The 13,012-nt window shown below is 49.8% G+C and overlaps 1 protein-coding gene across 1 annotated transcript; it reads right to left on the bottom strand.

Moving 5' to 3' along the window:
• Window positions 1-4: 4 nt before the first annotated feature.
• LOC101950409 (CMRF35-like molecule 5) lies at window positions 5-8,820 on the bottom strand. The gene is made up of 5 exons (XM_065562992.1): window positions 8,772-8,820; window positions 7,380-7,778; window positions 3,255-3,366; window positions 2,015-2,136; window positions 5-1,740 (listed from the first exon to the last, which is right to left on the bottom strand). Exons 1-5 carry the CDS (start codon window positions 8,818-8,820, stop codon window positions 1,730-1,732), a joined length of 693 nt encoding a protein of 230 aa, XP_065419064.1. The 3' UTR covers window positions 5-1,729.
• Window positions 8,821-13,012: the final 4,192 nt, after the last annotated feature.

Below are 13,012 nucleotides of genomic sequence, written 5' to 3'. Positions count from 1 at the left end.
TGGGGGGGGGGGTAAATGAAGTGAAACAATACTTAATCAATTCAAAAAGTTGATTCAAAATGAAAATTCTTGTTTTAATAAGTTCAGAATTTGGTAATTTCTCATAGGGAAACATGTCTGTTTTCTGACCAGCTCTGCTTTGTTCTACCCCCAACTGTCATGTCTCTTGTCCCTATTTAGATTGGAAACACTTCGCAGCAGGGGCAGTCTCTTATTTGGTATTTGTACAGCTCCCAGCACACCTGGGCCCTGATCTCTATTGAGCCCTCTTGGCACTGCAGAGCTAGAAATAATTAGCAAGAACAACGGCAGCCAAGGTTACACCCCCACACACGCCTCCATCCAAAACTGTTAACACATGGAAATAAAAAGTGAAGAGGAAAGACTTTGGGATTCCTTCCCACATCCGTATTGCCTGTAGGGCTGGGAGTTCCGCACTTCAGCCCTCAAGGTTTCCACTTCCGTTTCGAAACAACCAAATGCAACATGTACCCAATGTCAGCAAACTTGCACCCTTAACAGTGACCTCCTATGCATTTCTATCAAGAGCTCAGCACCTCTGACTGTCACATGGCCCCAGGGGTGAAAGTAACTTAAGGGACTTACTGGTATGCAGGGCAGCCGGGGTCCTGGGCAAGGTGGGGGGTGGGGTGGGGGCTCTGGGCCTCAGGCAGAAGGGGAGGGGCTGGGGACAGACTCCCCGAGCCAGCCCTTCAGTGCTGCCAGGCCCACACCGCCCGGGGCTCTGGCGGTGATTTAAAGGGCCTGGAGCCGCGAGCCCTTTAAATTGCCACCGGAGCCCTGGGGTAGCGGCGGTGACCGGGAGCCCCGGGGCTCTGGCAGCGATTTAAAGGGCCCGGGGCTCCAGCCGCTGCCAGGAGCCCCAGGCCCTTTTAAATCACCGGGTCTGAGGGCAGCTGCCCCTTTTTCCCGCGCCATCAGCAGCCCTGCTGTACCGGACCGGATCAGCTTACTTTCACCTCTGCATTGGAGCCACAGTGGCTTACGCCTGCAGTGACTTTGGCTTTTTGTTCTCCCCTCTCTCCCACGGGCAGCTCTTTCTCACTTGGTCTTCTCAGTTGGACTCTCCTGTCACGCTCATGCAGTTTCCAGCAGGGATTTTTCTCTCTGACACCAGTAAGTGCTAAGGATTCAGATACCTGCCTGCCAGAGGGGCAGAGAGCCAGACAGATGTCTCCAGGAGAGCCGCTCTGCAGAACACGAGGAAAAAGCTTTATTGCAAAACACATTTCATTGGTGCCGTGTGTTACGGGTTAGCAGTAAGTGAGATGACCACTTTCGAGATACAATCTGAGGCTAACCTCTCTGTGTGCATGTCCGTGATTATGTTTGAGTCATTCCCAGGAGCTTGCTGTAGAAGAGACCGGAGGGGTGAAGATGAATGACGGAAAAGGAGCTGTAGAAAGTGCAATCCAGCTGCAAAGAGCCAAAATCAAACTGTGGGAAGGGGATGAGTCTCTTCTTCCAGCTCTCAGGCTCTGATAGCTTATATTTCCTCTATGTTCATGATGGGGAACTGTGCCCCTTGGGGCTCATCCCCTCCTTTCTCCTCACTCTGGAGTAGGCTCTGGATCCACTGAACCCTTCAGCCGGGCTGACTGTTACAGGATTTCATTTACACAGATCCACGTGGGCTCTAGGTGGGAGTAGCTGCTGTGCAGAGCTGGGAGCTCAATCTTTCTTCTGCTGGTTCTGATCCATTCCTAAACTAGGAAGGAGCTACAACAAAAAATCCAGAAACCACCAGTTAGTGGAGGAGACATGCTTGGTACTATTATCTTTTTGTTCATACGCATCATGGAGCATGTTTGTTCCCCTGCATGTGTGAGTTCCTGATCAGGGCGATAGAACAGGAGGGAAGGGATGTCCACCATGTACACACTCAAACACACACACACAGTCAGAGAGGGAGGGCTGCTGATTGAAACAAGACTGAGCATAATTAGATGGAATGTGTCAGCCCAAGGTGTGAAATTTGGCGGCTCAGTCTCACCAGGTCTGTCTGGCATCTCCCTGGAGTTCTTCCTGTACCGGATGTTCACCCAGATGATGCACAGAAAGATGGGGACTTTCCAGATGACCAGGAGCAAGAAATGGACATTGCTGAGCTGGGATCTATGGAGGAGAGAGTAAGTAGAAGCTGTGAAACCCTGTAGATATGACCTGACTGCTCCCAACTGAGCGTTCCCTAGCTGCTCTGCCTGAGAATGACAGTATGAACAAGAAGACGAGAGGGACATAGGCCGTAGCACCCTCCCTTGCTAGGACATCTCCCAGTTAATCACCCTAACTGCCTTTGACCCACAGGGGACAGTCATCCAGACATGTAGATGTTGAAGTGATTGGACCCAGGCAGGCCCTGTCCAGTGCTTCCCGCAACAAGAGTTGCTAGCTTCCTGCCAAGGAATCTAACCTCGCAAGGTCCCTATGTTAGTTTGTTCTGTGGGATCCTATCACCAAGGATGTGAGTATTCTTTGCTTCTCTGCGTAAAGTGTGGGACCTTTTTTTCTCTAGACCAGTGGTTCTCAACGAGGGCTTTGCTTACCCCTGGGGGTACACAGAGGACTTCCAGAGGGTCCATCAACTCATCTAGATATTTGCCTAGTTTTACAACATAAAAAAGCACTAGCGAAATCAGTACAAACTAAAATTTCATACCGACAATGACCTGTTTATACTGCTCTAGATACTATACACTGAACTGTAAGAATAGTATTTATATTCCAATTGATTTATTTAATAATTATATGGTAAAAATGAGAAAGTCCGCAATTTGTCAGGAATAGTGTGCTGAGACACTTTTGTATTTTTATGTCTGATTTTGTAAGCGAGTAGTTTTTAAGTGAGGGGAAACTTGGGGTACGCAAGACAAACCAGGACTCCTGAAAGGGGTAAAGTAGGTTGAGAGTCACTGCTCTAGATGACCATAAATATCTCATAGCTCTCATCCAATGTGATGGATATTTGGGAGTTTCTAGATGTGGCAAAAAACAAATCTGGTTTCAATAAGATTGTGTTAAAGAGCTTTGGATCCCAGCATCAGAGAGAAAATCAGCTTGCGTGTTGTTAGGGTAGAATGGAATAGGGACCGTCTGTAACATTGATGGGCAGGAAGGGCAGAGATGCAGCAGAAACCTCTGGGTGGGCTGGGGAGATAGGTAAGGGCCCTTGGGCATGGGCCACATGATGGTAATAAGAGTGAGACTCAGTCCAGTGGATCCCTGAAACTCACAGTGCATGAGTGTCGTTGCTGCTTATAGAGAGGGTAATGGATGTGGAAGCAGCCCCGCTGGGCTGCTCTGTTGTCACTGGGGGCCTTCCAGTGGAGGTGGAGGTATGGATGGCTGCAGATAAAAACAGAGAGAGCCAGTGTTACTTGCAGAAACCCCAACCTGAATCTCTTCACTGTTACCAAGAGAGTAAAGTTGCTTGTTTCGGGGGTTCAGACCTCAGGGGGAAGGTACTCGCCTCACCGCCATCTCCAGCTCAGCAGAGTGAGACTTGGTTTAACTCCTACAATGTACTTAGGGATTTTACTCCCTTTAGTATATCTGGGCCTCCTGTTCTCTGGCTTATATAATCATTTTAGTATTGAGAGTAGTAGTCAAAAGTGAAGGGGGTTGGGGGGACAGAGTTTTGTCTGGTAAAACTATCAGAACCTGTAAATTATTAGAACATTTTTTTAGCTCCTCCCAGGCAGTTCCTCTTACTTATTCATTCCAGCGTGGATGGCTGGCCTGGTGGATAAGGCACTGGACCGGGACTCAGGAGATCTGAGCTCAGTTCCTAGCTCTGCCACAGACTTCCTGAGAGACCCTGGGCAAGTCATGAATCTTTCTGTGCCTCAGTTCCCCACCTTTTAAAATGAGGATAACACTGCTTGCTTTGCCTGGCTTGACTCTAGGTTGTAAGCTCTTTGGGGCAGGGGCTGTGTGTGACGTTGCACTCCATATGATTTTATGAAAATATGCTAATGAGTGCGAATATAATGTAACTGGAATATGCTTCATGCAAAAGGTCTCTTGTAAGGTATCATTACAAAGCTTATAATCTACTGAGTGTGGTCATCCAATTTGTATAAATGTATTATTCTTGTATCTGAAACTAGAAATATAAAATATAACTCTGAGGTCCTATTGTAATTATGCAAAGTGTGGGCCATAAATGGTGGCTTGGAATCTTGATGGCTCCCATAAACCAGGACAACTGGTTGTAAATGGTTCTGTTTACTTGTAAGTCTTCCTGTATACGTGTGTGCTGGCAAGTGGGTAATGAAGTCTTACAGTGACATGTGATCATGTCACCTGAACTGGAATCCATCTTTAACCTGGTGCTGTTCCATTTAGAAGGAGGGGTGGGAACCCAGAGAGGGACAAAGATTCCTGCCTTGTGCAAAAGTTATAAAAGGGGATGGAACAGAACAAAGGGGGCTGCAGTCACAAGAAATCCCCTAGCTACCACCTGAGCTGGAACAAGGCCTGTACCAGGGGAAAGGATTGGGCCCAGACTAGAAAGGAGTCTAGTCTGTGAAAGAAGCTTATTGGGACATTTCTGAGGGTGAGATTTCATCTGTATTTAGTTTCCTACTGTATTAGGCTTAGACTTGCATGTTTTATTTTATTTTGCTTGGTAACTTTCTTTGTTATGTTTGTTATTACTTGGAACCACTTAAATCCTGTTTTTTATACTTAATAAAATCACTTTTTGCTTATTAATTAACCCAAAGCAAGTAATTAATTCCTGGGTGAGCAAACAGCTGTGCATATCTCTCTCTCAGTGTTAGAGAGGGCGGACAATTTATGAGTTTACTCTGTATAAGCTTTATGCAGAATAAAACAGACTTGTTTGGGGTTTGGATCCCATTGGGAACTGGGTGTCTGGGTGCTAGAGACAGGAACACTTTCTAAGCCGTTTTCAGTTAAGCCTGCAGCTTTTGGGGGACATGGTTCAAACATGGGTCTGTGTTGCAGCAGGCTAGAGTGTCCGGCTCAACAAGACAGGGTACTGGAGTCCCAAGCTGTCAGGGAAAACGGGCTCAGAGGTAGTCTCAGCACATCAGGTGGCAGTCCCAAGGGTGTTACTGTGACCCAACCCATCACACTGTTTAGACACTGTATGTATGTGCAGCACCTAGTACAAATAGGTTATGATTTTGGTTGGGACCTGTGGGATTTCCCATAACAATGATAATGGCATTGTTTTGCAATGGAGGCATTTTATAGACAGACACTCTCAGCATAAGGTGGCCTCTGCCAGGAAGAGTTCACGATCTAATTTACGGGAAGATGCCAGAGCTGAGTATGACAAATACAAGGAAGGTACCATAGGTATACACACAACTTTCCTACATGAGTGTGATGTGACTCTCCTTGCCCTGGGGGATGCGGACAAGCTGAGTGCGGTCCTTTCTAGGGATCACCCTCTGAAAGGGCTGTCCTGCTATTTATCTAATATACTCAACTGGATGATCCCTGCAGAGAGATGCTGCCTGGTACCTATAAGACTGCTTGGCTTCCAGACCAGCCTCTGGAAGCTAAAGGAGAGATTGCTCTTGAATTACAGGAAGAAGAATAAGGTTTCTGGTTTTCACTTCAAGTTTAAGCTTCTTATCCAGGCCTTCAAGGCTCTGCCCAGCTACACCCCAGTCCACATCTCTGATCTTATCACATCTCCCTCCACCCATATAACAGGGTGGCCTGTCCCCTTTAAGGGAAGCCTGGGGCCAGCTAACCCTGTCCCAAGGCTAAGCCCCTTTTTTTTATAATGTTTAGGAAGTTTTAAGAGGTTCACCAGTAATTGCCATGTGAACATCAGAATTAAACATGAACCATTACAACTCTGATCTTAGCTTTTGGTTTAGCGTATGCAATGATCTAATAATCAAATCTCTCTGGGAATTCCCATCATAGAGAGTGAGGCTCAGCCCCGTAACAAGTAGCCACGCTGGGATATGTAGCTCCCTGAAGGATCTGGGAATTATGGTCCTGTGGGTCAGGTGACAGAGCATGTGACCTGCTGCCGACCACGGTATATAAAGCAAGCCTGGAGGTTGTTAGTGAATGATTCAGAGCTGTGGGAGAAGCTACAGGGAAAGAGGGAGCCACCTTAACTGGGAGGCCCTGGAGGAAGGGCGAGGAGGATAGTGGAGCCTGATTCACACTGAAATGACAATTGAATGTGAAGTAAGAAGGCTGGAATATTTACCTTTGAGTGTTATTGTAGGTGAATAAACCAGAGCACTGAAGGGGAGAGTTGATGCAATAGCACCAGTGATGTGGTGGCTTGAGTGAACTAAAGGAAGGTAAACTGAGGCAGCAGATGAGCCTAATGCTGGACCAGATGAGCCTTTCTATAGCCTCCCTGTTCTGCCACCATTCCCTTTGTCCCCTTGTCTCACTGCTGGTGTGGTGTCTATTTCCATGCCAGCCCCTATCCATGGAATACCCTCCAACCCCAACTTCCCAACCCATCCCCCGCCCCACATGCCGGTCTCTCTCCTAAAGAGGCATTTCTTCCAGGTCACTCCCAAGAAGTGAGCCAATAACTTTGGAAATGACAAGTTATTGGCTCTCCTAGTCGCCTCAGCTCGCCCGGTCTTAATTTTGGCGGTTGTTGCCCTGTACAGAACTAAGCCCAGTGTAAGTGGTTAACACACAAGGGGAGCAAAGCTCTTTGGAACCCAGAAACTACTTCGTGCACCAAGAACCTTCCCTCCCCCTTCAGTGCTCTCTAGAATGATGGGATCACAGCAGATTTCTATCCTTATTTGCATGTTGTTTTCCTTCAGTTGACCATGTTTTAAGTCTTGTCTTCAGCTCCCTTAACGCAGGCGGATGTAGTTTCTGGACATACTGGCTTACAGTAAATAGTTGTGTCTAAGGAGCACCCCCACGTCCCTACCAGCCAATGCTCCCCAAACCTCTACACTCCTGACATTACCATGGGGGAGCAGAGCAGGGATTTACCTGGGGGGACGGACATTTCCACAGAGTCCCAGAGATGGGGAAGAAGAGTCCCCGCATCTCCCAGTGTGAGGTTCTCCACGGTCACGGGTGCTGGGCTGGGCAGGGGCCCGGCGGCGCGGAGCAAAGGGCGCTGTGGGGAGCCGTGGAGGGACTTGATGGCCGGTGTGCAGCCGGGGGCAGCCCCCGCCCTCTGGCCCCTCGCAGCTCCGGGCCGGGCCCCTGCGCAGAGCGGGCTGCGGCTTTTGGCCCCGCCCGGGTTACAGCAGATCTACCAGTCTAGACACCCGCCCCCTTCCCCCGCCCAGCACCCCCCTTCCACCGCCCAGCGCCCCCCCGGCCCTGCCCCAAGCCCGGCAGCCCCGACACTGCCGGGGGGCAGCGCCGGGATTTACCTGCGGAGACGGTGACTTCCACAGTGGCCCTGAGATCAAGAAGCCCAGTTCTCACTACCCCGCAGTGGTACGTGCCGGCGTCTGCCCGTGTCAGGTTGTCCAGGGTCACAGTGAACACGCGCTGGGTGTGATTGTCTCGGATGGAGACTCCGCCCCGGGTCACCTCCGCCTCCGACCCATCGGTCTCAACGATGTGACCGTTGGAACAGAACCAACCTCCTACCAAACTTCCTGCCCGGCACCAGAATTTCAGATAATCCTCGTAGCCTCTCTCATACTGGCACCGCACAGCCACTGACCCGCCCGGGAGCCCGTGCACTGACCCAGGGCCCGTCACCGCCCAGCAGCCTGTGGGGCAACGAGGAGAATTAGAGCGAGCGAGGGAGAGAGAGAATCCTTCTTACTCCAAAAAACAATAAAATGCACCCCGTGCCCTGGGGGGGGGGGGGGGGGGGAGGGGATTGGGGATGCTACCTGAGGCTTTGCAAGGCGGGTGCATGGAGTGGGGAGAACAGGAAGGGCAGAGCAGAGAAACAGGTCAAATTTAGCATTCTCTTGGCTTTGATTATTAAAACTCAAGCTAGAAACCAGCGTATCCCTGCAGGGAGCGGGGCATTTCATTCGTCTCTTCCAGAATTGGTGCCGTAGAATGAAGCAAGCCGGATGCTGATCTCTCCCCACTTTGTGAGCACCAGGCCGGCTGGAGATTGTTCGCACTAAACTCTTCCTGCGGGTACTGCAGGGACAAGATGAAAAGTGGTGGCTTTTGCCTGCAGTGTCAGTCATTGACTCCAGGGAAGGATTCACCGCTGCACAGAGACTGCGGAGTCCACAGTGTCTGGGTCGAAATAGGCCCGTGTCTATAACACTGATTTGTTCAGCGTCAGCTTGGGAGCAAGAGCGACTGCGCCTGGGAGAGATGAGGTGAAGAAGGCCAGGCTGCAGGGCGGGTGAGGGAGTTTGGGTGGCTTGTGCTTCTAAGCTTTGTCGTTGCACATTAGGTGGTACCGTGGTAGTGCCCCAGGGAGGATTTTGTGTTCAGTCCTCCTAGCTGAGGGGTGGGCAAACTATGGCCCACGGGCCGGATTCGGCCCGCCAGCCGTTTTAATCTGGGCCTTGAGCTCCTGCTAGGGAGTGGGGTCTGGGGCTTGTCCCGCTCCGGCGCTCCAGCTGGGGAGCAGGGTTGGGGGCTACTCCATGCTGCTCCCGAAAGAAGCAGCATGTCCCCCCTCCGGCTCCTACGTGTAGGGGCAGCCAGGCGGTTCCGCTCTGCACGCTGCCCCTGTCCCAAGTGCTACCCCCTCTGCTCCCATTGGCCAGGAACCGCAGGCAATGGGAGCTGTAGGGGTGGTGCCTGTGGACGGGTCAGCGCGCAGAGCCGCCTGGCTGCACCTCCGCATAGGAGCCGGAGAATGGACATGCTGCTGCTTTCGGGAGTCATTTGAGGTAAACGCCACTAGGAGCCTGCACCCCTGAGTCTCTCCCCACACCCCAACCCCCTGCCCCAGCCCTGATCCCCCTCCCACCCTCTGAACCCCTTGATCCCAGCCCGGAGAATCCTCCTGCACCCCAAGCCCCTCATCCCCAGCCCCACCACAGAGCCCTCACCCTCCCACCCCAGCCCAGAGCCCCTCCCGCACCCTGAACTCCTCATCCCACAGCCCGCATCCCCAACTAGAGCCTTCACCCCCTCCCGCACCCCAACCCCAATTTTGTGAGCATTCATGGCTGCCATGCAATTTCTTCTTATTCCATGCGATGTGGCCCTCGGGCCAAAAAGTTTGCCCACCCCTGTCCTAGCTGGAGCGAAAGACAGATGAAGTGGGGATGGGGAGAGGGTGGTGTTAGAACAAACTATGCAGAAGATGAATACAATGTGTCCAGGTTAGGTACCCAGCAGCTCTGATCAAACTGAGCAAATATACAATCAAGCTTCAGTAACTTCACCACCGAGTGCTGAATGCCCCCAGTAGCCGGGCAGGCAGCGTGCTGTTACCTACCCTCTGGCTTTGGTTTTCTTCTTTTTGGCCCTTATCACCAGGACAGCTGGCTGGTTCCTGCTCTGATGTGGTGCCTCTGCGCGCACCATGCTGTGATAACAGAGCTGCCAAGAAACTCATCTTGAGCACCACTCCAACCCTTTGAAAGTCGGGGAAGCCCAGCTTCTAACTTTCTAGGGATCTTTAGAAGTTTTTCATGTTGTTTAAGTAAACTTTGGAGGAGAGGAGGAAGTATAGAACTTGGTATAGGAGGTGCCTGGTAGCATTCTCCATAATCAGGGTTGCACCTGGGATTTTGTTCAAATGTCCTGTTTTCAGTGTACACGTGAGTGTAAATTTCAATGCTTGGTTTCAGCCAGAGCTGAATATTTTGTGGAAAGTTTAAGCAAAATCAGTGAAGCTGTTTTGGAGATGTACAAAGTAAACATATCAATCACCTTTGACAACTGGATATTCTTAGGGCATGTGTTATTCACTGAGCACTGGTCCTCTTCATAATTTGCAACCACCCTGACCCCTCCTCTCCTGCCCCCATCGCCCCCAAAAAAGCCAAAATCAAAAAATCAATGTCCCCCAACAACAACAAAAGGAAGAAGTGAATTGTTAGCACTCAAAACTGATTTCATGCATGGTAAATTCCCAGTCAGCTGCCATGGAATACAAACAGTGGTTCTTACTGAATATTGTAGCTCACATCTACTATAAATAGGAAGGTTGCAACATAGAAAATTTGCTCTCTGGACTGTTGTCAATGGAGACACAGATTCTGTACTCAAATTTTTATTCTCCTGCAAATCTTGTAAACGCCAGAGGTGGAAGCCCTTCTCTTGGGCAGTTTTTAATTACCACAAGAACATATTTGGGGCTTTCAAGCTCTGATGGAGAAGCCGCTGAACCTGTAAACAGGGCGAGGCCGGTAATTTCAGTGTATTTCTGCTGTTTCACAAAAAGCCCATGTCATTGTCACCGGGGAAAAGAATCCAAAGCAAGACGGGGGAAATCCTCATTGTGCTGCCTTCTCCTCCTGGGTGAAGATCACTTGCTGTGAGTGGCTCTGGGAAATGAGGTTTCTCCAGAATATCACCAGGACCGTTTTTATTTTATTTTACTTTATTGATTTTACAGTTTTATATGAAACCCTGTGGTTCAGTGACCTGGTCTTTTCTTTGAAGTCTCTGAATCGCTTCGCTGCTTCATTTCCTTTGTCAGAGGCTGCTATTAGCCTCCGTTTGCCTGTGATGAAAATAGTTTCTTTTAAGAAGAGTGACATTTCCTGTTATGTGCTGCATCATGCTACATCGGTCAGTGGAAAAGGAAAGTGACAAAATGCAGGGCCGCACCCACTTTGGGGTCCTTGGAAATGCTTTGCTGATTACCACAGAATCAAAACTTCTTCTAGTGCAAGGTTACTGAGCTCTTCTGCGGTGAGGAGCCTTCCCCCTGGAACCCATGCATTGCTGGCTTGTCAACCCTATGGTGCAGAAAACTGCTTCCAGTCAGCCAATAGCAGCAGTAGTGGCAGAACTTTGCTAGGACGGGCAGAATAGCTTTGCCCTTCTCCTGAGCAGTTGTAGATGTCCGGGACCTCGCAGGCCAGGTTGGCTTCCCAATGGAGGAGAAATCAGTGGCACAGTATCCAATAAATTTCAAGTGTAACTTTGTTTATACCTGTACACCAGTCCTGGAGCAAACAGAGTGCGGGCAATCCCCTCTGTTGGCATTCTCAGCCCTGCTGCAGTGCCTGGCTCTCAGGGAGTGACTCAGAAGTGGACTGTAATTAGGCACCAAGGCAGAGAACAACTCTCCTGCTGTTCACACAGCTCCCACTGCATGTGTGTGTGGACAGAACTGGGGGTGAGCTTCTGGGTCTGGCTAGAGAGGCTTGGGGCTGTAAGCAAAGAGACGATCTTCTATTTGTTGGGTTCCTCCCGTGTGCAGGGAACCGGGACTTTGTACATTGAAACGAGATCGCCTCAAAGGAAATACCTGATTCTCCCATCAATTTCTCCTCATCACTGAACAGCCTGAATGTGGCTATCCGCTGGGGTCCGAAGTGGTAGCAATACTTCCTCCACCTGTGGCTCAGCCAATCTAGACTTGGTTTAACCGCTACAATGTATTGAGCGATTTGACTCATCTGACTATACATGGACATCCTGTTCTTTGGCTTATTCCTTGTATATTAGTACCCGCAGTGGCAGGCAGAGGTGGAGAGCGGGGAGCAGAGCTTTGTCTCATAAAAGTTGCCTGAGCCCACAAATTAGGAGGACAATTTTTCAACACCTTCTATTCAGTTCCTTTGATTTATTTCTTACAGGGTTGTTAAGGCACTGGACTGGGATTCAGGCAATCGGGGTTTAGTTCCAGCTCCTCCACAGATTAACCTACAGGTTTGCTTTATAAATGTCGGCTGCAGGTCACATGCTCTGACACCTGGCCACACAGAACGACAGTGTTCAGATCTCTCCAGGAACCACATATGCCCGCTCCTGAAGGGTTTGTCTACACTGCATCTGGGAGTGCGCATCCCAGCCCGGGTCCACAGACACATTCTAGTGGGGCTCACACAAGTGTGCTAAAAATAGCTGTGTGGACAGTGCTTTGACATTGGGGCCTGGGTGGAGCTCAGTCTTTGAAGCTCAGACCCCTAGAGCTGAGAAAACTGGGAAAATTTGACGTCTTTCCCAGCCTCCATTTGGGATTTTGGTTCTTAAAGCCCAGCTAGACAATAATATAACCCTACAGGAAGTGGGGCATTTCCATTAATCTTTTTCTGAATTATGGCAGTAAAATGAAATAAATTGGGCACTGGATGTCTCTTCCCTGCCTCTCTCACACACCCCGTTCCTGGCAGGAGATTGGATCCTGGTGGCTTGTTTATTGGAAATTGTTCGTATCTAGCTTTGCCTTCACTAACTCCAGGGAAGAGACACAAGCTGGATTTTCCCTGCAGTGTCAAGGAATGAATTATCTCTGCACGGAGACTGCAGAGTCCACAGGGTTGGGATTTAGACAGTCACATGTCTAGAAATGTCACTTGTGTAGAGGCCCACTAGGGAGAAAGAGCAACATGGACACTCCCCATGAGGGCTGGGAGATGTCAGGTGAAGGAGGCAGAGCTGCAGGTGGGGCATGGAATTGTGGGTGGCACGCTCCTCAAGACTGCCTCTTTGCAGAGTCATAAGGGGTGGTATACAGGTGCCTCAGTGGACTCTGCTCTGTTGTCCGAGTCTGAGGGAGAGGCAGAATAGCAGGCTGGGGGCAAAGGCAGCAGTGCAAACTCTCTGCAGAAGAAGGACTTACAGAATGAGATGATGTGCCCAGGTTTGGATACCCAGGAGCGCTGATCAGAATGAGCAGGTAAGTGATCAAGCTCCAATAACTTTATGACCAGGTGCTGAATGCCCCCAATAGCCAGGCAGAGAGGGACAGTACACTGTTACCTATGTCCTAATGAGGACGAGAGGATGGAAAATGATAAAATACAGGCAAGGTCTGATCAGAAACAGTGAAATAAAAAAGAGTCCCATTCAATTACACCGTGTAATGGCAGACAGCTAAAAGGAGGCAAGTTTTTAAAGTGCTTATATACCAATGCTAGACGTCTAAATAATAAGATGGGTGAACTAGAGT

This window comes from Chrysemys picta, chromosome 12, assembly GCF_011386835.1.
Source record: "Chrysemys picta bellii isolate R12L10 chromosome 12, ASM1138683v2, whole genome shotgun sequence".
In the NCBI taxonomy this organism is placed as follows: Eukaryota; Metazoa; Chordata; order Testudines; family Emydidae; genus Chrysemys; species Chrysemys picta.
This window is presented reverse-complemented; position numbering and strand designations above follow the sequence as displayed.